The sequence below is a fragment of the Alligator sinensis genome, unplaced genomic scaffold (assembly GCF_000455745.1).
Source record: "Alligator sinensis unplaced genomic scaffold, ASM45574v1 scaffold570_1, whole genome shotgun sequence".
Classification (NCBI taxonomy): Eukaryota; Metazoa; Chordata; order Crocodylia; family Alligatoridae; genus Alligator; species Alligator sinensis.
Window position 1 is genome coordinate 1188012 of NW_005841997.1, and position 19172 is coordinate 1207183.

Sequence of the window (19172 nt, forward strand, 5' to 3'; positions counted from 1 at the left end):
GGCCGCTGCGGGGGGCGGGGCGGGGCCGTGACGCGGGCGGGAATCGGGCGCCACGCGGCGCATGGGAGCGACGGAAGCACGCGGGGCTCGCCCACCCTCGGTGTAGATCATTGCAGTGATGAAAGGCCGGGGCTAGGTGGGCCACGGACACCTCGTGCAGCCCCAGGGGGCAAGAGCGCGTGGATCAGGTTCCCTATCGGGGGTACACGTGTTTCCTGACACGTTATAAACCCCCGGCAGAGGTGGGGGGGATAGGAGCCTGGCCTAGCACGTAGTAGCTCCTCATGGGGGGGAAATCTTGCAACTTCCCTTGAAATACTTCCCTTGGAGTTCACGCAGAGATGTCCTAGGATGCTACTTGTCTGCAGGGACTTCCGGCCCGTTTTTGTCCCGACAGCTGTTTGTGGAGCTGATCCATGGTTTCGCACCTGTTAGCAGCATTGCACAGCGTTGTCATGACACCAGGTGAAATGCTCCGGTTTGGGCTCAGTTTTGCTCTGAATTCTTCGGGCAGCGAGACCCCGAGCCCCTGAAGCTGGAAGTGCTTGTCGCCCAGAACGAGCAGAGACCCCTTGGGCTCGACACGGTTGGGCAGCACAGAGCTACCCCTGGTAAGTCTAATTGTTGAACTCTGTAACTGTTCAGCATTTGTGCCCAAAGGCTCCTCTGACTGTTGCTGTCTGCTCCCCTCCACTGAGCTCTACAGATCCCCCATGATGTGGAGGACTGAAACACAGATTGGGTGGATCAGCCAGCCTGTAATTGAGGCAATATCAAGTATTTGAACGCTCAAATTTTACAAGATTTTGGGCGTCCCCTGAGACGTTCTGAAAACCAAGGCTTTGCTATACATAACATCTTCTAGGATGGCCTCTCCCCTAATGCCTCCCACATACTCTGACAGGATTTGAAAAGAAAGCTACTTCCAAAGAGACCCTTGCCTGCAGATTTAAGATACTGGGGACACGCTTGAATGCTTCAAAACAGAAAACCTTAAGATCCATAGGCAGACAGTAAAGCCCTCTCTCCCAGACTACATGCCCACACCTCTAATGCTTATTATACAAGGAAGTAAAAGGAGCAGACTTTTCTTTCACAGACATACTGGGGAGGTGAGATTTGTACCTGTCAGTAGTATGCTCAGTCCAGTCACACCAGATGCTTTCTTTGGTTTGCCCCAATTTTAAAATAATCCGTTTTGTTTTTTTCCCATTGGAAACATTTAATACTTGAACACCCCCGGTGGCCTCTGGGTTCTGCTTTTTACTCACCTTGCCTTGTCTGCAGCTGTGACCTCAGTGTTGATCTAGAGATGAAATTCAATAGACCTTGACCAGGAAGTGCCTAAGGCTTCTTAGGCTGAGCTAGGGAGGAGCAATTGTTGGTACAGATGAGTGTGCTAGGAAAGCACAACTTGGATCACAGACTGCCATTCACTTGGATCCAGGCCAATCCTATATTGGGCTGCATGTAAGATCCTATTTCTTTAGGCCCTTAACTACTACTTTTCTTTATTTCAGAGGGAAAAAGCACATTTCCTTGATTGTAACTGAAAGGAGTATGCAGATAGCCTCTGATCATGTTGAGAAGAACCCATCAGCAGCATGTGTTCTTAGCCGTGAAAGCAGATCAAGTCTTGACACACACTGAGCCACATCTGAGCTGTTAACATAGTAAATGTTCAGACTGTTGCTTCACTTTCCCTTACCAAGGCCTCCATACCTATGTCAGAAGTAGAGAGTCCAAGAGTTTCTGGTGCTTAGTCTTGATTTTTTTATTTTTTTTTTGTCGCAGGCCAAATTAGTCAAATGAGTTCCAAATTCCATCTGTTGAGCAGAGCTCACTTGTTCAGGTCCATGTGGTTTTGCCACCAGCAAGTATCTTTCCTCCCAGACTCTTCAGCCTGGGGCTTCAGATACTCCCAAATCCATGGCAAGTATTTTACATGCAAGCCCCAAGCCTGGAGGTCTTGGGGTTCAGATGCTCCCAAATCTCACTTGTCCCTAGCCAAAAGGTCAAAGGAGCAAGAACACAATGGAGGTATTCTACTGTTGGTTATGGGACCTCACTAAAACTTGGCTGCATTTAAACAAACCCCATTTGGCAGGTTTACCCTGAAACCACAACTCTTTCTGGGAGAATTCCTGGATAAAGAAACCCAGCTGTCTGTGAGTTCCTGCAAATGCTGATGTTTTGAGTCATTAAATCCACAAAAGAGACTTAATGCATATGCAAACCTCAGAGGGCCGGAGATGAGGCATGGATACACCCAGAAAACAGTCATGCATAATCAGGGAGGGAGAAACACCAGTCACTGGAAAGTGGCTTCTGAAAGGAATGCATTTTGTGAGCAAGCTTCCCACAAAGGAAATGACTATCTTGTTCTGAGGATGAAACTCCAAATGCTCTAGAAACCTCAGCTGCCAACAGCAAAAGGGCAGTATCCACAGAGTCTCCAATTTCAGGGAGGCCCCGCCTGGCTTAGGAAATTACTCCATTGGCAAACACAGTCAATAGCAATGGGTCCTTCAGAATTAATCTTGAAATGTGTGTGTCTGCTAATGTAAAAGTGATACAGTCCCACCTTTCTCCTGTAAGTACACCAGCACTTTACATAAGAGTGCAGACATTACCACCCCATTTATGGATGGGAACACAGATGGGGACAGGGTGAACAGGAATAGTTCTGCTACAGATAACGGACATTTGATTTGCTTAAAATTAAGCATGTGTTCAAGAGATGTGCTGAACTGGTGCCTGAGCTTGTAAACTTCTATAATCAGGGATCCTGTATTTTATGTGTATTGGGAAGCACCTAATGCTCCATTGGGCCCTGTACTTATTTGTGTATCCACATGCACGCGTGCACACACACACACACACACACACACTAATATACACACATAAATAAAAATAAATATTGCAACATAGCTATAATTAATAAATAACTATTTCAGCTGAGCAGTGAATTGTGGAATCAATGGCTCTGAGTTTCATGTGGAAGGCACTCAGTACAGTTTAGGGCAGTACAGTAATCAAACTTTGCAAGCAGAAATAGATAGAATGACAGGTCTACCTGTTAAAGTGGGAAAGAAGTTGGAGCAATTATCAGCTAAGCACATGACACAGCTAAAATACACTGTGTCTATGCTAAGAGTCCTGTAAAAAAGCACCTGTGTGTTCTTTATAGTTTAATTCCCTAGACTGTTCATTACATTTGGTGTGTTGTTTGTCAACACACAATTAAATACTGACAGAAATGATCAACAGAGTGGTCATTAGCTGCTAATAAGTTGTGAGATTTTTAATACTTTTTTGTTATAATCTTGAAAAGTTAGGCTCCTGAACCTAATGCTGCAGGGTCTAGAAGTTATTGGTTTGCACAAGATAGAAATATATGATTCCAGGTCTGATCAAGCTTTTAATTACAAGCAATTACACAAAGTGCTGCAATTAGTAGCAGGATTTGCTTTGTGAACAGTGATGCTGCCTCTGATTTTCAGAGCAGAACTAGGACACTCATTTTCTGAGTGGGATGCACCAGGCAGCGCTCAAACAACTGGGAAGGTGAAAATAAATAGGGTTTTGATGAAAGTACAGGGCAGGGAGCCGGGAGACCTCAGTTCTATTCCCAGCTGGCAGAAGCATTGAAGAAATCTTGGGGAGGCCACTGAGTTTTCCTGTTGCTTACTGCCTCCATCTACAGCATGAGGATGATAATCACCTCACAACACAGTGGGAACATTTCCTTCAGTACTACTGGCGCAGTGTTTGAGACCCTTAGGTTAAAGGCGCAGTGGGAGAATGCAAATGCCTAGAAGCAGAGCTGTGCGCCCTATCATAGCTATTCTGCATGCAGAATTAATGTCTCTGGGACCTTATTTCAATCACGGTCACCTTGAGTGTATAAAGTTTTAGGTTGGGAGGCACCAAGTTATCCATCAGACTGATCATGTCTTGAGTTTGTTTTATTACCCGGCTTCTGCGGTGTGCCTCTGTTAAGTCCTCACCTGGCTTTGTCTGCTTCTGTGTGGCAGTATGATTGTTCACAGCTTGCAAGTTCTATCCAGCCCATTTATTTGCTGTTTCCACTTGAGTTTCCAAGGTAATAAGTTTTGAAGAAATCCCACCCCCCCCCATCCCCTCCCCTTACTGTGTTATTGAAAAAGGATCCAGTTTGACTAAATCCTGTTTTGTGAGTTAGGTCCCTTGAAGGTTTCGTGCCTGGGAAGATAATGACAGTGGCCGGCTGTTTCCTCTGCTCGTGTGCACTTTGTGTTTGATGAGGTGAATAATTTCTGAAGCATGAACGTGCTCTTGCCAGCTCTTTCAGTGGGCCAGAGAGGCCTGTGTCTCCTCCTCTCTGTCAAGTAGTATCATTTACAGACCTCCTTTCACTCACACAGGCTCCGTTCCATCACTGCCTCGGTGTAAAGGACTTAACTCGATTAATTTGTATGCTAAGGAGGCCAAAGAAAGTCTAAGCTCTCATAACCTCTTTAAAGTATGGCTTCTACCAGCTTCTTGGCACGTTAACAACACTGGAGATGTGGGCAGATGAACAACTATATCGTTTTAAAGGGGACGACTTACCACACAGGATCACAGGTAAACTGATTCATGGTAACTGTTTCGTGTGTCCGCTCGTATACTGTAGCAAGTGAAACCATGCTGTGGTAAATTAACCTTGTTTAAATCAGGGGTTGGCTGCTTTGTTTTATAGTTTCATAGTCTCATAGTTGTTAGGGGCCGGGGGGGGACCTTACAGATCATCGGGTCCAGCCCCCCTGCATGTGGGCAGGAAAGACCGCTGGGATCAGAGGACCCCAGCAAAATGGACATCGACGCTTTTTGAAGATCACCAAGGTGGGTGACTGGACCAGCTCAGGGGGGAGCCTGTTCCAAACCCTTGGTGCTCGATTTGTAAAGAAGTTTTTCCTTATGTCTAGCCTGAAGCGATCCTCAGTCAGCTTGTGCCCATTCTGTCTTGTCCTCCCCTAGCGGGACTTGGTGAGCTGATGCTCCCCCAGGCCCTGAAACTTCCACTTACTGAGAGATGGATACAGCAGACTCAGCTGACCTTTGGTAAGTGGGTATAACTGTTTGTCTATCCCAGCAAGTTTCAGCCAGGGTGCCGTGACAGACTGGGAGCCTTGACATCCTTTCAGGGGTGCCACACATTGTATGCATTGTATGGTGTCAAAACATGAATACAAGATCCACCCAGAGATTTCAAATAGGAATCCACGGTCTTAAAAACACTCTAACCTGTTATGCTCTTTGAGTTATTTGCAACAGAAGAATTGCTCTATTGTTTTTCCATAGCCAAAAAACAAATGAAAACAGAGCTGGCATTTTCTGATGGGTGCCTCAAGTCTACAGAGTTTGGGACCATTAGTCTATCCACTCTTTTCTTACACATTGATAGAGTAGAAATAAAATGTAAGAATAAGTGTTTCACTTCTGAATTTGGTCCCCTGTAAAAGCACCTCCTGATAAAGGGTTAGAAATTCCTTCCTCTTCCCAACCAACCTGAGAAACTTCTGTAAAAAGAACTGTTTTTCCTTGGAGCTAAATCTTTTCTTCCAAAACATGGATCTGTCTAATTTGGGATTAGGACAAGCAAAGGGTTATCAGAGGCAGAAAGCAACAGGGAGTAATCTGTAGCTTACACAGAAGGATGGATGATCTAGTGGTTAGTGTACTAACCTAAGATTTGGGAGAGCTGAATTCAAGACTGCTCTGTTCCCAACTGATTGTCATCACCTCTGCCTATAGCCAGCTCATCTGCTTTCAGTAATTGAACATTATTTAGCAACAGGGGAATAGTCTGGCAATTTGCAAGTCTGCTGAAGAAATGTTTGATTAAATGTGAACAACCACTATATCTAAGAATTCAGAGATGTTTTTGGGAAATTCACAGACAGAAAAAGAGGTGCAGTGCATCGCAGAAATAATTCTCTGTAAATGTATTGCCCCTGTCTATGGATGAGATGCAGTTAAGCAGTTTTGATTTCTTCCAAAAGATGGCAGTGTTGCACAAAAGTACTAGCCAGTTTACTACTACACTGTCTGACAAGACATAATGCAAAAGACAGTGATTGCAGAGTTCAACTTTCAGGTAACTTTCAGGTATCATAGGTAATTCTCCTATGATATGCAGACAGGGTTCTTTGGGTGAATCTGATACCTTTTATTAGATCAACTTAAATAGTTGGAAACATTTTTCTTAGCAAGCTTTCGGGTTTAAAAACCCTTTGTCGCGCTGAGGAAGCATCTGCAGTTGGTGTGTGCTCTTCCCGGATGGAATGATACCCCCGTGATATTATGACACTAGTGGAAATCCAGCCTTTTTGGCATCATCACAGACCAAGCAGAGCTATTTTCATGCATAAATTTCCTTTGGTTTTCAACATCCTGCTTGCCACCAAACAACTTCAAGGGAAACAGGCTATTCCAACTTTTCTTTGAGCCTAATCTGCATATAAAATGAACTGTTCCAAACAGGAGATTTTACCCCACCTTCAACTCTCCTATAAAATATGGTCTTTCATTTCTAACCAGGAGAACTTTTACAACCTTTTCTCCTATGCCTAAAGAAGGGTGCTTGTGCCCAAAAGCTTGCAATTAAAGACATTTTTTTGCATAAATCTAGTTGGTCTAATAAAAGATATAATCTCTACCGTGAGTTCAGATTCCTTTTTCCTCTAGACCCATACAGCTACAACCTGGATACCTGACCTATGATATTATGACACTAGTGGAAATCCAGCCTTTTTGTCATAATCACAGACCAAGCAGAACTATGTTCATACATAAATTTCCTTGGTTTTCTAACACTTCTTTCTTTTAAACTGAATTCTGCTTCATAACAATTTAGTACCCATGATTCTGTCTTTTATAAGTAGTGATAATTAAATATTGAAAAATTGTCATGAACCAGCCAAAATGCAGTAGATTTTTCTTTTCTTTTGTTTTCTCATGTGGTTGAACCACATTCTTTCCATATTTATTAAATACGAGTGAGGTTCATTGCACAGGCAAGAATTTCAGGTTTGCATGGCTTCCTATTGGCAGCCCAAAGGATGAGGAATATAACTTTGTGTGCCTCTGAATATTTGTGTAGTAGGACAAAGTTCCTTCCACAAAGGATTTACTGGGTGACAGTTGATATCTTATATAGAAATGCTGAGCTATAAGATGCAGAGATCATCAGTCTTAGCCCTGAAGGGAAGTCAACCTGGTTGATTACAGTAAGCGTCCTTCAGCCATAAAATCTGTAAATCTGTGAATGGAGATGAATCAAAGTAAAACTGCTGTCTCTGTGTCCCAAAGGTGGATGCTGTTTAGTAGGGGGAAAAAGGATTTAATTCTACACATAGGAACAAGCCCTGAGTCCAGAGCAGAGCTACAGTAAATGGGCTTTGCATGACAGAATGACTGTATTCAAGGGTTAACAAAGGGTATACTCCCCTTCTGCTAAAGATGGAAAATGAGCGCTTGTGGCCCACACAGCCACAAGCACTGCTGTAACCCAGGGCCTCTTTACTTCCTCATGAGGAATTTTGGGCTTGTGAATCAAGGCAGTAAGCAACTCCATCAGTCATATTCCTGCCAGCCTCTTCCATAATCCCCTGTCCATGGTCTCATATGGAAAGTCACTACAGAACTTTGCTGTATAGAAGTCAGTACTGTGGACCTCCCTTGTGCAGGGTTTGTACCCACACCCCATACAGCAGAAAAGCATGTTTCTCCTGCATTATATGATGCATGTGCTGGAAAGGGTGGCTTAGACTTGGCTTCCAGGTTTCAAAGTGTTTTGAGATCCTTGGAAAGAGACATTGCTAATAAACTCTGATTGCAATGATGGTGGGTGCTTCTACATGTATGCTGTAATGCACAGTAGCCTATTTTACTGTGCATTAGAGAGTCACGGCAAAAACTGTGCTAATATGCTAATGTGTAGTAAAATTAGGCTACTACACATTAACCATGCACGTTAAAAAACTGTACGCTTCTGCTACTGCACATTAGGGCAGTGTGGCAGGGCACTGTTTGGGCCTGCCATTTTAAGGGCCAGAAGACAGCAGCCGGCAGGTGTCTGATGAGGACAGCCATTTTAGATTCAGGATTACCCATATAAACAGGGCATTTTGCTGCTGGGAGGCCAGGCAACAACATTGCCTGGCTGCAGGGTTGCTGATATCATCTGGAGGTCAGGGAGGAGCTGTAGGGGATGGTCAGGAGGCTCCTGGTCCTGGGAATGACCTAAACCTGCACCTGCCAGGAGTGGGTGGCCTGGTGGGGCTCTCAGTGGCACGGGAGCCCCCAGGAAATACCAGGCCAGTTACCACCCTGGTGAAAGGCAGGACAGGGTGCCTTAACCCCTAGCCCCCACAACCAGGTGGGTTACCCCCTTTGTAGGGTATAGAAGGTGGACCCCAGGGAGAGAGAGAGTCAGGCCATAGACACTTAACCTGTCTTGACATTCCCCGACTGGTCCAAACTGGGTCCAGGACCGGAAGGGTCAAAGGGCCGGGGGCCCACCGCGAGGAATGCCCAAGAGCTGAGAACCTGGGGTTCCGACTGGCCTGGAGGTGGGCCAGGGCTGGTAGCCAAAGGTCCCGGGTGGGACCACACCCAAAAGGGGGAGCAGCTCAGGGAGGTATGCAGCTGGGAATGAAGGCAGAATGGGCTGCCTGAATGGAGGGATCTAAGTGGGGTCCAACTAATAGGATTCTGGGCCCCAGTGCAGGGCCAGTGATGTGGATAACATCTGGATGCCATCTGCGAGGCTTGGGCTTCAGTGTAGGGGAGGAATGGGGCCATAGATAGTGCCCCCTGGCATTAGGGCAAGAAACGGGCAGCCTTCCGGTTTATTAACATCAATTAAATAATTAACGACAAGGTATGGCAGGCGAGAAGGCGGGCGGTTAGCCCAGAAACAGGTGGGTGGGCCACTGGGAAATTGACCCCAAGAAGGCCCCTGTTACAGGCAGTCTAATGTGCATTTAGTTAGAGGTACAAAATTTAATGCACAGTAGAAAAAGCACATTAATAAATGTGTAGATGCACTCGGTAAGTGGTCAGTAGGGTTTTCCTTCCAGCTGCAGAGATGGCCTCTAGTGCCTGCCACTACATGGACTCCCCTTGGATAGATTTCCCACCCCCCACCCCACCCCATTTTTCTCCCTTGCTTACATACTATTTTTAAGTACAGTTTTACTTTGAAAATTGACTCTGTAAAATGGCCTCTTCATGCCTCACCCCAGAGGAGAATCACATAATTTTGCTAATTGCTTTCCCTTGACATCTCAACCTGGGAGCTGAAAATGAAGCTGGGGTTCCGAGCATTGCATAGTCTAATAAAGACACTGAAAATTAAACATTACCCAATGCTTCTGTTGGGACTGAATGAGCTAGAAGAAAATGTAGCTCACCCCCTTCAGCTGGGCTGGCTCTGCAGGTGTAAAAAGAACATCAGAAGCACTTAGCTTTTTTCTAGTCACTAAAAGTTAGTGGAGCTGACCTACAGAGACAAAATATGCCATTTCCATACGCTCTTTCCTTATGCCAAAACCACACATTAAGCTGATTTTAAATTTTGTACTTTCATACAAGATGTCGTAGAGCTTGGCCCTGACACATAAATACTGTACACCTCAGTGGGAGTAGGATGTGGAAGAAGACTTGAACCATTAATGCAGACCATAATTGGTGCTAATCCAGAAAAGCAAGGAGGTCCTGAACCAAAAGACCAAAGATGACTGAAGTCAAGTGATTCTTATTGACTGTCATGGTTTTTGGGTCAAGTCCTTAAATCTCTGTATAACATTAAGCATGTGATTATTCCTATTAAGGCATTAGTAGGAAGACAAGGGCTACCTGCAGACTTGAAGTCATGTGCGTGTGTAAGTGCTTTGTTGGATCAGGGCCTGAGTCACTTTTTCCAAAGTTCAGTTATGCTCCCAATTATTCAGTAGCATTTCCAGAGGCTTCCAGCATTGCAAAGAAGGGCTTTTGCTAATAATGAATGCTGCCAGCAGCTGGGAGACCCACTTGTCTGAACATGCCAACATTAAAATTCATTTTGTTTTTCTGTTCCTTCAGCTTTGGGGAATTAATCTTTACTTGAGATCACGGTAGTAGGTAAACAAGACTTGCTTTACTTTTCCCTAGCATAAAATTTACTTTAAATTACTGTAATAAAATAGAAAAAAACAACCCTTTAATGAGACAAAGCAGAAGCTGCTTCTAAAATGATAGGCAATAACATTTTCTTCTCTTGCCTAGCTTCATACATTTACAAAACATTAAATAAAGAGTTTAAATCTTCTAGAAGAAGGTTAGCTTGAAAAGTTCTTCCTCTCTTTTATTTTTAATTCCAGTGACTTTGCGTGTAGAGCCCCTTCCCAGGGTGTCACCTTCAAGTGCTCAGGTTCCCCAGTGATGAGCCGCAGAAGGACTGAGGGCTGGGTGGGTGGTGACCGTGTTCCATAGAATTTGCCATGAAAGGGACTTCCCAGGTGAGATGGAAGTTTCCCAATCCCTCGAGAGAGCTTCTTGGAACAACTGCATAAAGCAATTGCATCAGAGAGAGCAAAGAAAAATAGCCACCCTTCTGGACCAGTACACGTGGGAGGGTGACTGACTGAGCCCGAGCTCTGCGGATGCAGCTTTGATTGCACTTACATACATAAGTCTGAGCTCCAGAGTCACTTTCCAGAAGTTCTGCACGCCCCTGATGGAGATAAAGGTAATTTTGAATCATCCTTCTCCACATTCGGATGCATCTTAAAGGGAATGGAAAAAGAAGGGCTCTAGGACTTGTCCTGCTCCCATTAAAGAGCAAATAAGAGGAAGATTGGGTGTTAATACTGGACCAGGGAAAAGGTTTTAGAATCATCATTCATTCTTAGCTAACAAGTAGGGGGGAAGACCCCCCTCTGGTGGTGTGGTCATTAGGGTAAGTGGCCAGAGGTTGAGAGTTCAAGGCCATAACAGAGATCTGACACCACCTTCAGCTCTCCTGTGACATGAATTTTCATTTCCACCTAGGAGAACTTTTACAATCTTTGCATTCTCCTATGCCTGAGGAAAAGGGTGAGTATGCCCAAAAGCTTGCAAAAAAACAATATTTTTTGCAAATATCTAGTTGGTCTAATAAAAGTTATCACCTCAGGCCATAACAGAAACACTCATGGCATGGCCACATCAGATTCCAATGAATCTGTGACTTCTACTAAATGCCTTGTCACATGAACATGAGAAAGAAAAGGGCTGGGGAAGGATGTTTGAAAATGACAATGGGGTTGCGATGTGCTTTGCTGTCCAGCTTAAACAATCCAGGTGATAGCCAGAGGAGGGAATATCATCCACCTGCACTTGGTATTCTAGGGAGGCATCCTGCCATCTCAGTGCACAATGGGAGATGGGGGTGCATTCTGGGACCACAATCTCATTCTGTAAATAACATCCCAGAGATCCTTGGTGTGGTATAAAAGTCAGGGACAGGAAAGGAAAGCACAGAGATAAAGGGCACAGGTTTTTTCCTCCAGTTTTGCTGTTCCCACAACATAAATTCTGGGATGAATTACTACATTCTTGTCTTCTATAGTTTCCTCCTTCGCAGAACAGACATGATAAAACTCGCCTGTCTCCTGGGGTGTGGTGAGGTTAAATCACTAATGCTTTTAACATGTCAAAACCTAAGATCTGCAGATGGAAGGTACCAAAAAAAGTATACAATGTCTTTATTTTTAATATTATTAGCGATTGAGATAGTAAATCAGGTTCTTGCCTCTGCAAGAGCAAGGGTATTCTATACCATGGAGTCACAGCTCTCCTAATATCAGGCTGTCAGTGAATGACACTCTGTTCTTTGTTTGGTTACAGACAACCACATTCTCAACTGAACCAATGAACTGGAAATATTTCCTCTTTAGCCTATTTCTGAAAAATGGAAAAGGGAACCAGGATGATCCTTTCTCCTCTTCATGTTAGGCTGCACAGGAGCTCTCCAACTTTGTTGATTTCTTTATTGTCATGGGTGTATGAGACAGCCTCCAACATATCATGGAAGATGCAGTCCAGAAAATAAAGGAGGTAATGTTGGAGGTGAGGGCTGTTGGCCTGATTTCTGTGAAACTGAGCATAATCATTTTATCTTGGGGCATTATCCTTCCACACCCAGCTAAGAGGGAGACTGGACAGAAAACTTAAAAAGCAGGATCATTTGTGTGTGTGATTTTGAGGCTCAAGATTGTAACTATGCATGACACAAATCTCTCACACAACTCCCACCATCTCGAAAGGTGAGCCTGGTGGATGGAGGCAGAAGGAAGTCTTCACCTGTTCTGTGGGACGGAGAAGGAATGTCTCCAGAGCTTGCACAGCAAGCCCCATTATCTCGAAGGGCTATGGCATCAGCAAGGTGCCATGAAGACCTCACCTGTTCTTCCCAAAATGTGAAATTGTATCTGCTTAAAATAGAACAAATAGATTTCTACTTTTTTTCAAAAATGTATTTTATTTCTTTTTTTATTATTATTTCTACACATTCATCACTACTATAAACCCCTAAACTATACATGAACTATCTGTTAGGTCCTAAATATTTAAAAAACTTCTCTGCAAACTAACCCCCTCTGTCATACTTCCTGCCTGTGCTTGGGTGACTAAGCTCCCTGGCACACATTACATTTCCGGCACAATTAATGTGTGAATTGCACCATAAATAGCAACATGTCAAATGTTCATCAAACTTATGGTGCCATAAAATGGCAAATCAGCCGTAAAGATATTCCCCATCTTTATGGTTGGTTTATAGTGCACCATAAACTGACTATATGGCATGTCCCAATGCCTTGATGCAGGCCTTCAGGTAACTGTCAGCATCAGGACTAGAGTAGCCCTGGGTCTGAAATTTGGCTGGGGTCTGTCCTGGTCCCAGTGCTGACAATAACTGATTGTCAGCATTGGGATGTGGGCTTGCCAGGACTTGGTGCCTTAAAGAACCTCGCCCTGCAGTCCCCGTTCTTTAAGCCTCTTTAAGGTGTTGGGTCCTGGTGTGCCTCAGGGCATGGGACAGCTCCAGGGTCTGGGATACAGCTCTTCCATGCCTGATCTTCAGGATCAAATGGGACAGTCCTCGGTCTGAACTAGGACCAAGGATGCCTGTTGCCTGGTGCTCAACTGAACATTGGGATCCAGCAATAGACCACTCTGAGATCTGGGACAAAGCCACCTCCACCCCAATTGCCAGGATCAGGCTGGGGGCAGATCCAAATCCTGAACCCCAAGGGATGCCAAATGTTTCTTTAAAAGTAGGTGCGCAGCTGGGCATGAATAAGCTTCTGTCATCCCTACCTGCATGTACCCCTTTAAAAAGGCACCCAACACAAATAGTTAGGGATGAGTGAGCATCTCATCCTCCTCTGCTCATGCTGGGGGCACCTCTTTAAATGAGTGCATGCAGCAGAGGATGGGGGAGTTCCTCCATCCCCAGTTGTACTGGGGTGCACTGTGAGCCCAACATTAGAGAGCGTCACCCCAGTGTTGGGCTTATGACACTCACAGAACATAAAAAAGCAGGGTGGGCATTCAACTGGGGCTCCCAGCTGCACTGCTGCTTATTACAGGTACAGAGCATCTTGAGCTCCATGTCAGGGAAAGTCTCCTTAATTTCAGGTTCATGGGACCCTGGAGCCTCAGGTGCACACCTATTTCTTGATGCTCCCAGGTGCCTATGGAAGCAGCATCTGGGGGGTGGGGAGCTCCCAGCACCCCAGCTGCCACTTCCATGTGCATGTGGGGTCCAGTTGGGGAGTAGGAAGCTTCCCACTCCCCAGCTGCAGGTGCCCCCATATGCTAGCAGCTGGTGGTTCACCAATTGGGGTTTAAATAGCATAGTCTCCCCTGCCTCCCCTTTGAACCCAAGATTTCATGAATGAGGTATTCTTCCAGTTCCTAGATTGTTGCAGGAGGTGGTGGAGGCTGGGTCCGGTGTAGGAAGACATTCTTTTCATACTGGTATGTCTTGAGGAGGGGTACATGGAATATTGGGTGGATTTTAAGGGCTTAAGCTAGTTGTAATTCATGCCATGGGGTTGATCTGTCAGTTAATACAGTAAGGGCACAGAGACAGTGGTCCAGTTTTTGTGAGGGCCAGCCTGTCACCCATACTTTCTGGCCCACAGAGTAAGTGAGCCCTGGCTGGTGGTGCAGGCCTGCCTGTGGCATATAATCTTCCTTAGCCTCTTCAAGATGTTGCGGTTCCTCTTTAACCTGGTGGATAGGCTGTACCAATTCTGTAGCTGCCAGGCTCAAGGTTTCTGTGGGTAACGATGGGGGAAAGTGGGAGTGGGACCCATAGTTCAGAACAAAAGGGCTTTGCCCAGTGGAGGAATGCTCAGAGCTGTTCTATGCACATTCTGTGAGTGTCAATAAGGAAGAGCAGTTGTCCTGCTAGAAGTTCAGGTACCAGCACAGGGACTGCTCCACATCAACCTGGCAGCTACAGAACTGGTACAACACATCCACCAGGTTCAGGAAAAACTGAAACAGTAAACTGACAGTAAGGGTCTGAGTTAAAGCCTAGTAAGGTCAAAGAAAGATTGCCATTGACCACAGTAGGCTTTGATTTGAGCATTCAGTGAGATCAGACGTGGGCCCTACATTCCTTGGGGAAGGCTAGTAGCAGTCTAACGAGTGGAACCCGGGAAGTCTGATGGCTGTTGTGTTCTCTGTAAGCAAGGGCTTGTCTACACACTGAGTTGTACTGGTTCAGCTAAAACAGATTGACTTGGGGCACTGCTGCCTTGCCTCTGCACCCTGTCTGCAGTGCACTACCATGAAACACAGCCCTCCTGGTCGTCACACCAAATCCCCCAAATGGAGTGAAGCAGCCTTCTTAGAGAGGCTCCGAGCATGTGCCAACAAACAGGCCAGGACAAAAAGCCTAAGAGCTGTGCTGGACACATGCTCTGGCACCCTCTAAGGAAGCTATGTTGCCTCAATTTTGGGATATGGCACATATGGGGTGGCAATGAGTGGGTGGGACCTGCCTCACTGTGGTGCTTGCAGGCACAGCATGGAAGCAGTGTAAAAACACCCTTTGTGTGTAAACCAAGCCTGAGAGCTGCCTGCTAGGCTGACCGAGTTGTCAGTCAGTGCTTTTGTCCTGCACACTAACCAGATGGCTCAAAGCTCGCTTCACAAAGACCACAATAATAGAAAGGAAAATCCTCTTGTATAATACGATGCTTTGGGCCAGAATCCCCATTTCAAGATAGTCTTGTACCTTATAGCTCCCTGTTCCTGCATTTCCAATGCAAAACAAATTGCTACTGCCATGCCAATGCAGGGTTGTTTTTCAGGGGTCTGATGTATCCCCAAGTACAACTGAATGGACACTGTGGGTGCTCAGTATCTCTAAAAATTAAACCCACAGCTTTTTGCATGAGTGAGGACTGCAGGATTAAGCGAGTAAAGGCCTAAGGCACGCTAGCTGTGGACTAACTTCTCAGTTAGACTGATGTAGCCCCATACATGTTTTTCATTTCATTTGCATCAAGGAAAATTATGATGGTGCTCCAAACCAAGAAGCTGATGTCTTCATCCAACTCTCCATCATATAATTTCAGGGGAGGTTTACCTGCAGCTCGCAGCAGCTTACTAAAAACAATAGCAGCCCCTGTAGCAATAATGTGGCTGTTAATTGCCATGGTTGTTTGGCACTCATGGGGTTCTTTGTTGGCAACCGTTCTAACCCAATTATGTTTCTAAAGTACAACTGAAAAGCATTGTAGGGAGCACCATGTAAACTGTACTAAATGCACAGGGAGTTAGTGACCTCCCAGAAAGACAAAACAGGTGCCAGCTAAAGCCCCAAACGATTGATTTTCCACGGCTAAAACAGCAACCACAGACATCTGTTTCGCCCTGTTTAAAGACAGCAACAAAAGTGAGTTGTTGTCTTAGAAGAAGAGGGAAGCCTCCAAGAATGGAGTATAACTATGGCATTCAAGAGTCAAACAATACACCGGCCTCATTTGTTTTCTTTAGGATCAGACACTTAAGCATCTAGCAAAAAAAAATAAAATTTTATTACTAGAAAGACACAGTGCGGGGGTGGGGAAGGACAGTTGTAACAGAGATTTAGGATAGAAGCCTGATTTAATACAGGCGATTTAAACAGTCATGAGCCAAATGTCAGAGATGCTTCTCTACATATGTAGTCAGTCAAGGCCAACAAAACAAATAATAAACATCTGAGTGACTCAGTGAGTGACATCATGTGGGAAGCAAAAGGCTTTGCAGATCCAGCACTGGTGGAAGAGATGAAGTCAGCTGAATATTTTCTGATGCTCACGCTTGCTTGCAGTGTGGATGTACTGTCCAAACCAACTAATTAGAGTAAAAGCAATGTTGCAATTTTGTAAATTTGCACACATGCACTACCCCAGCCTAGAAGACTTGCCTCCTGAGCTAAAAGTCCTCTTTGCTCCCTCTGTTGGGGGCTTTTTTGCTGTACCCCAGTCAAGCTACATTGCGTTCAGAAAGGCATTCAGCTGGTAGCGTGACTTCCTCACACCACCATTGTGACAGTGGGATATACCAGACAGGTTGTCTCCTGTTGATAATGTGATGAGAAATATTGTCCTCTTCTTTCCAGTACCACAGACAAAAAGAATGGTTTTGTTTTAGCCTGCAGAACTGCACAAGGATTAAGAAGGAATCCATAAATTATTCCAGATACATTTTATACATCTACTTTTCTGTTATACATATTATATATAGTTTAATAATTGCTTTATGTTCTAGGCTTTTCCCCGGAGCAGTTGGGATAAAAAAGTGATCCTTCTGCTCCAAAAGTGCCCTCATATATCATTTAAGATCCATGAAAATCACTCCCAACTATTACCAGTGTAGTGCCTATGCCAGATGGTCCAGAAGCTCTGATTCCTTTCAGCTGGGACCAACGATGCATATGCATACGAGCCAGTCCATTCCTGGCTTTGCTTTTCTACCCTTTGTTAAGTGTGGCATTGTGAGGGGTGAGCGCTGTGCTGCTGACAGGGTCACTACACTCCTTGGACTGTGGTATATGCTGAGTACTATAGTGACTGCATTGTTGTACAGGCACTCGTACCTGAACTAAATTAATACTAACTGGCTTGAGAACGGAGGAGCCTAGCCACAGCAACACAGAGACTGCTGAGGGCTACTTTACTTTACCCAGCTGTTCGGGTGGGTTTTCCAGAATGCAGAGAGCTTCACGCTGCCATGGATAAGACTCCTGGACCAGCTGGTTGAACATTAACTCAGCTCTGTCTACACTATACTGTTGCGTAGATATACACATTGTTTCCAGGATCTCTTGCAAACTAAGCAGCCAGCGTTCCTCGCAGACCGATATGCACCAGCATAACTTCCCTGACCCCTTCAGCCCTGTCATCAGGACCATCTAAAACTTTCCTACATGTATTTTTTTTTGCTGAAACCTAAACAAACATGTTAGTAGACATTGTCTGCTTTCCTCAAGAACTAGTTTTGTTTTCTTCATTTCCTGAAGAGTTAAAATGTTCTGGTGTCATATTTTCCACCCCTTTGACAGAAAGTGCACGTTTTCAGTGGAAAAAAAATGACTCGGGCTGCTGTTCTGATGTCACGTAACACTGGCCCAGCAGCGTGGGATTGTGCTGAGGCCTGATACTTCCCTTGGAGTTTGCTTGAGCAGCTGCAGGCACCTGGCTCTTGCACAGGGATGCTGACGGTTTGGCGTGGGTTGGTCACAGGGCATCACACATGAGCAGGGGGGTCGCACCCCTCAGCTGCTGTGTAGCTGACATGCCAGGCAGGGCTGCTAACCCTCCTGGATTGGCCAGGAGTCTACCGGAATCGGCATCCATCTCCCGGTGACTACTGAAAGCAATCCAGATTTTAATAGGATATTTTCAGAAAATGAAATTAATGACATTATGCCATGGAGGGGGAAAAAAGTCTCCCGGAATAGCTGCAGACAGAGGTGACAGCCCTAATGCCCGGCAGGAGGCCCGGGCCCAAGCAGGAGCGGAGCTGGGCTCACCCCACAAGCACAGCAGAAACAACCGGGGACTTGCAAGCTCTGGGATGCCACGCCACCTGCTCTCATTGGTTGTGCCGGCCTCAGCGCCGGGCCAATGAACTCCTCCCTCGTGTGCGGAGACAGCCCAATGCGGAAACCACTTCCGCACCGAAGTGGGCAGGGATTGGCCAACCACGGTGCTGGCAGCGCGTGATTGGCTAGGTCGCCGGCTGCGGAAGTGGGGGTCCTCGAGGCAAGGTGAGGGCTGGGGCTGAGGAGCGATGCGGTGCTTCGGCCTCCCGCTCTCGCTCCCGCTCGTGCTGCTCGCGGCGCTGCTGGGCGGGGAGGCCGCGGCGGAGGCCGTCACCTGCGGGTCGGTGCTGAAGCTGCTCAACACCCGGCACAGCGTGCGGCTGCACTCGCACGAGGTCAAGTACGGATCCGGTGAGCGCCCGGCGGCCGGGGGAGGAGGGAGTGGGGGCGAGGCCAGGGAGGGGCCGGGGGGGGGCCCCGGCAAAGCTGTCCCGCTCCACGTATCTTCCCCCCCCCCCAGATTTGTGTGCTGCGCGGTGGGCGGGCGAGGGGGGCCCGAGCTCCGGCGCCGCCACCCCTCCCTTGCCATAGCGCGGGGCTACCGCTGACTCTGGCCGGGCTCCTCCGAACAGGCAGCGGGCAGCAGTCTGTGACCGGCGTGGACACGCCCGACGATGCCAACAGCTACTGGCGCATTCGAGGGAAAAGCGACGGCAGCTGCCAGCGAGGCGCGGCGGTGAAGTGCGGGCAGGCCATACGCCTGACCCACGTCAACACGGGGAAGAACTTGCACACGCATCACTTCGCCTCGCCGCTGTCCAACAACCAGGTGAGGGGCGCTGCAGGCTGGCACGGGTAGGTCACGGGGCTCTCACTTTGTTTCCCAAATCGAGGCGGATGTTTCGAGGTGCTTTTCTGCAGCCTCGAATTAGGTGATCAGACCCAAATTGGTGAAATTGAAGCCTTACCGCTATTGTCGGTGTTTACTGTTGGCTAATGTAGGGTGTTCCTTTCCCCCTGTGCTGAATCCTGCTCCGGGGCATCGCACCAGGTGTCCCCAGGTATCGTGTAG

General features: G+C 46.4%; 1 protein-coding gene across 2 annotated transcripts in view; it reads left to right on the forward strand.

The window, feature by feature from the left end:
• The first annotated feature begins 18301 nt into the window (after positions 1-18301).
• Positions 18302-19172, forward strand: part of SDF2L1 (stromal cell derived factor 2 like 1) — an 8544-nt gene continuing 7673 nt past the window's right edge. For both annotated transcript variants that reach the window (XR_003093558.1, XM_006021524.3), the window contains exons 1-2: positions 18302-18511; positions 18733-18929. Coding sequence is in view for 1 of the 2 variants with exons in the window: in XM_006021524.3 (XP_006021586.1) it covers positions 18349-18511; positions 18733-18929 (360 nt within the window). In the remaining variant the exon portion in view is untranslated. The remainder of the gene's footprint in view (positions 18512-18732; positions 18930-19172) is intronic.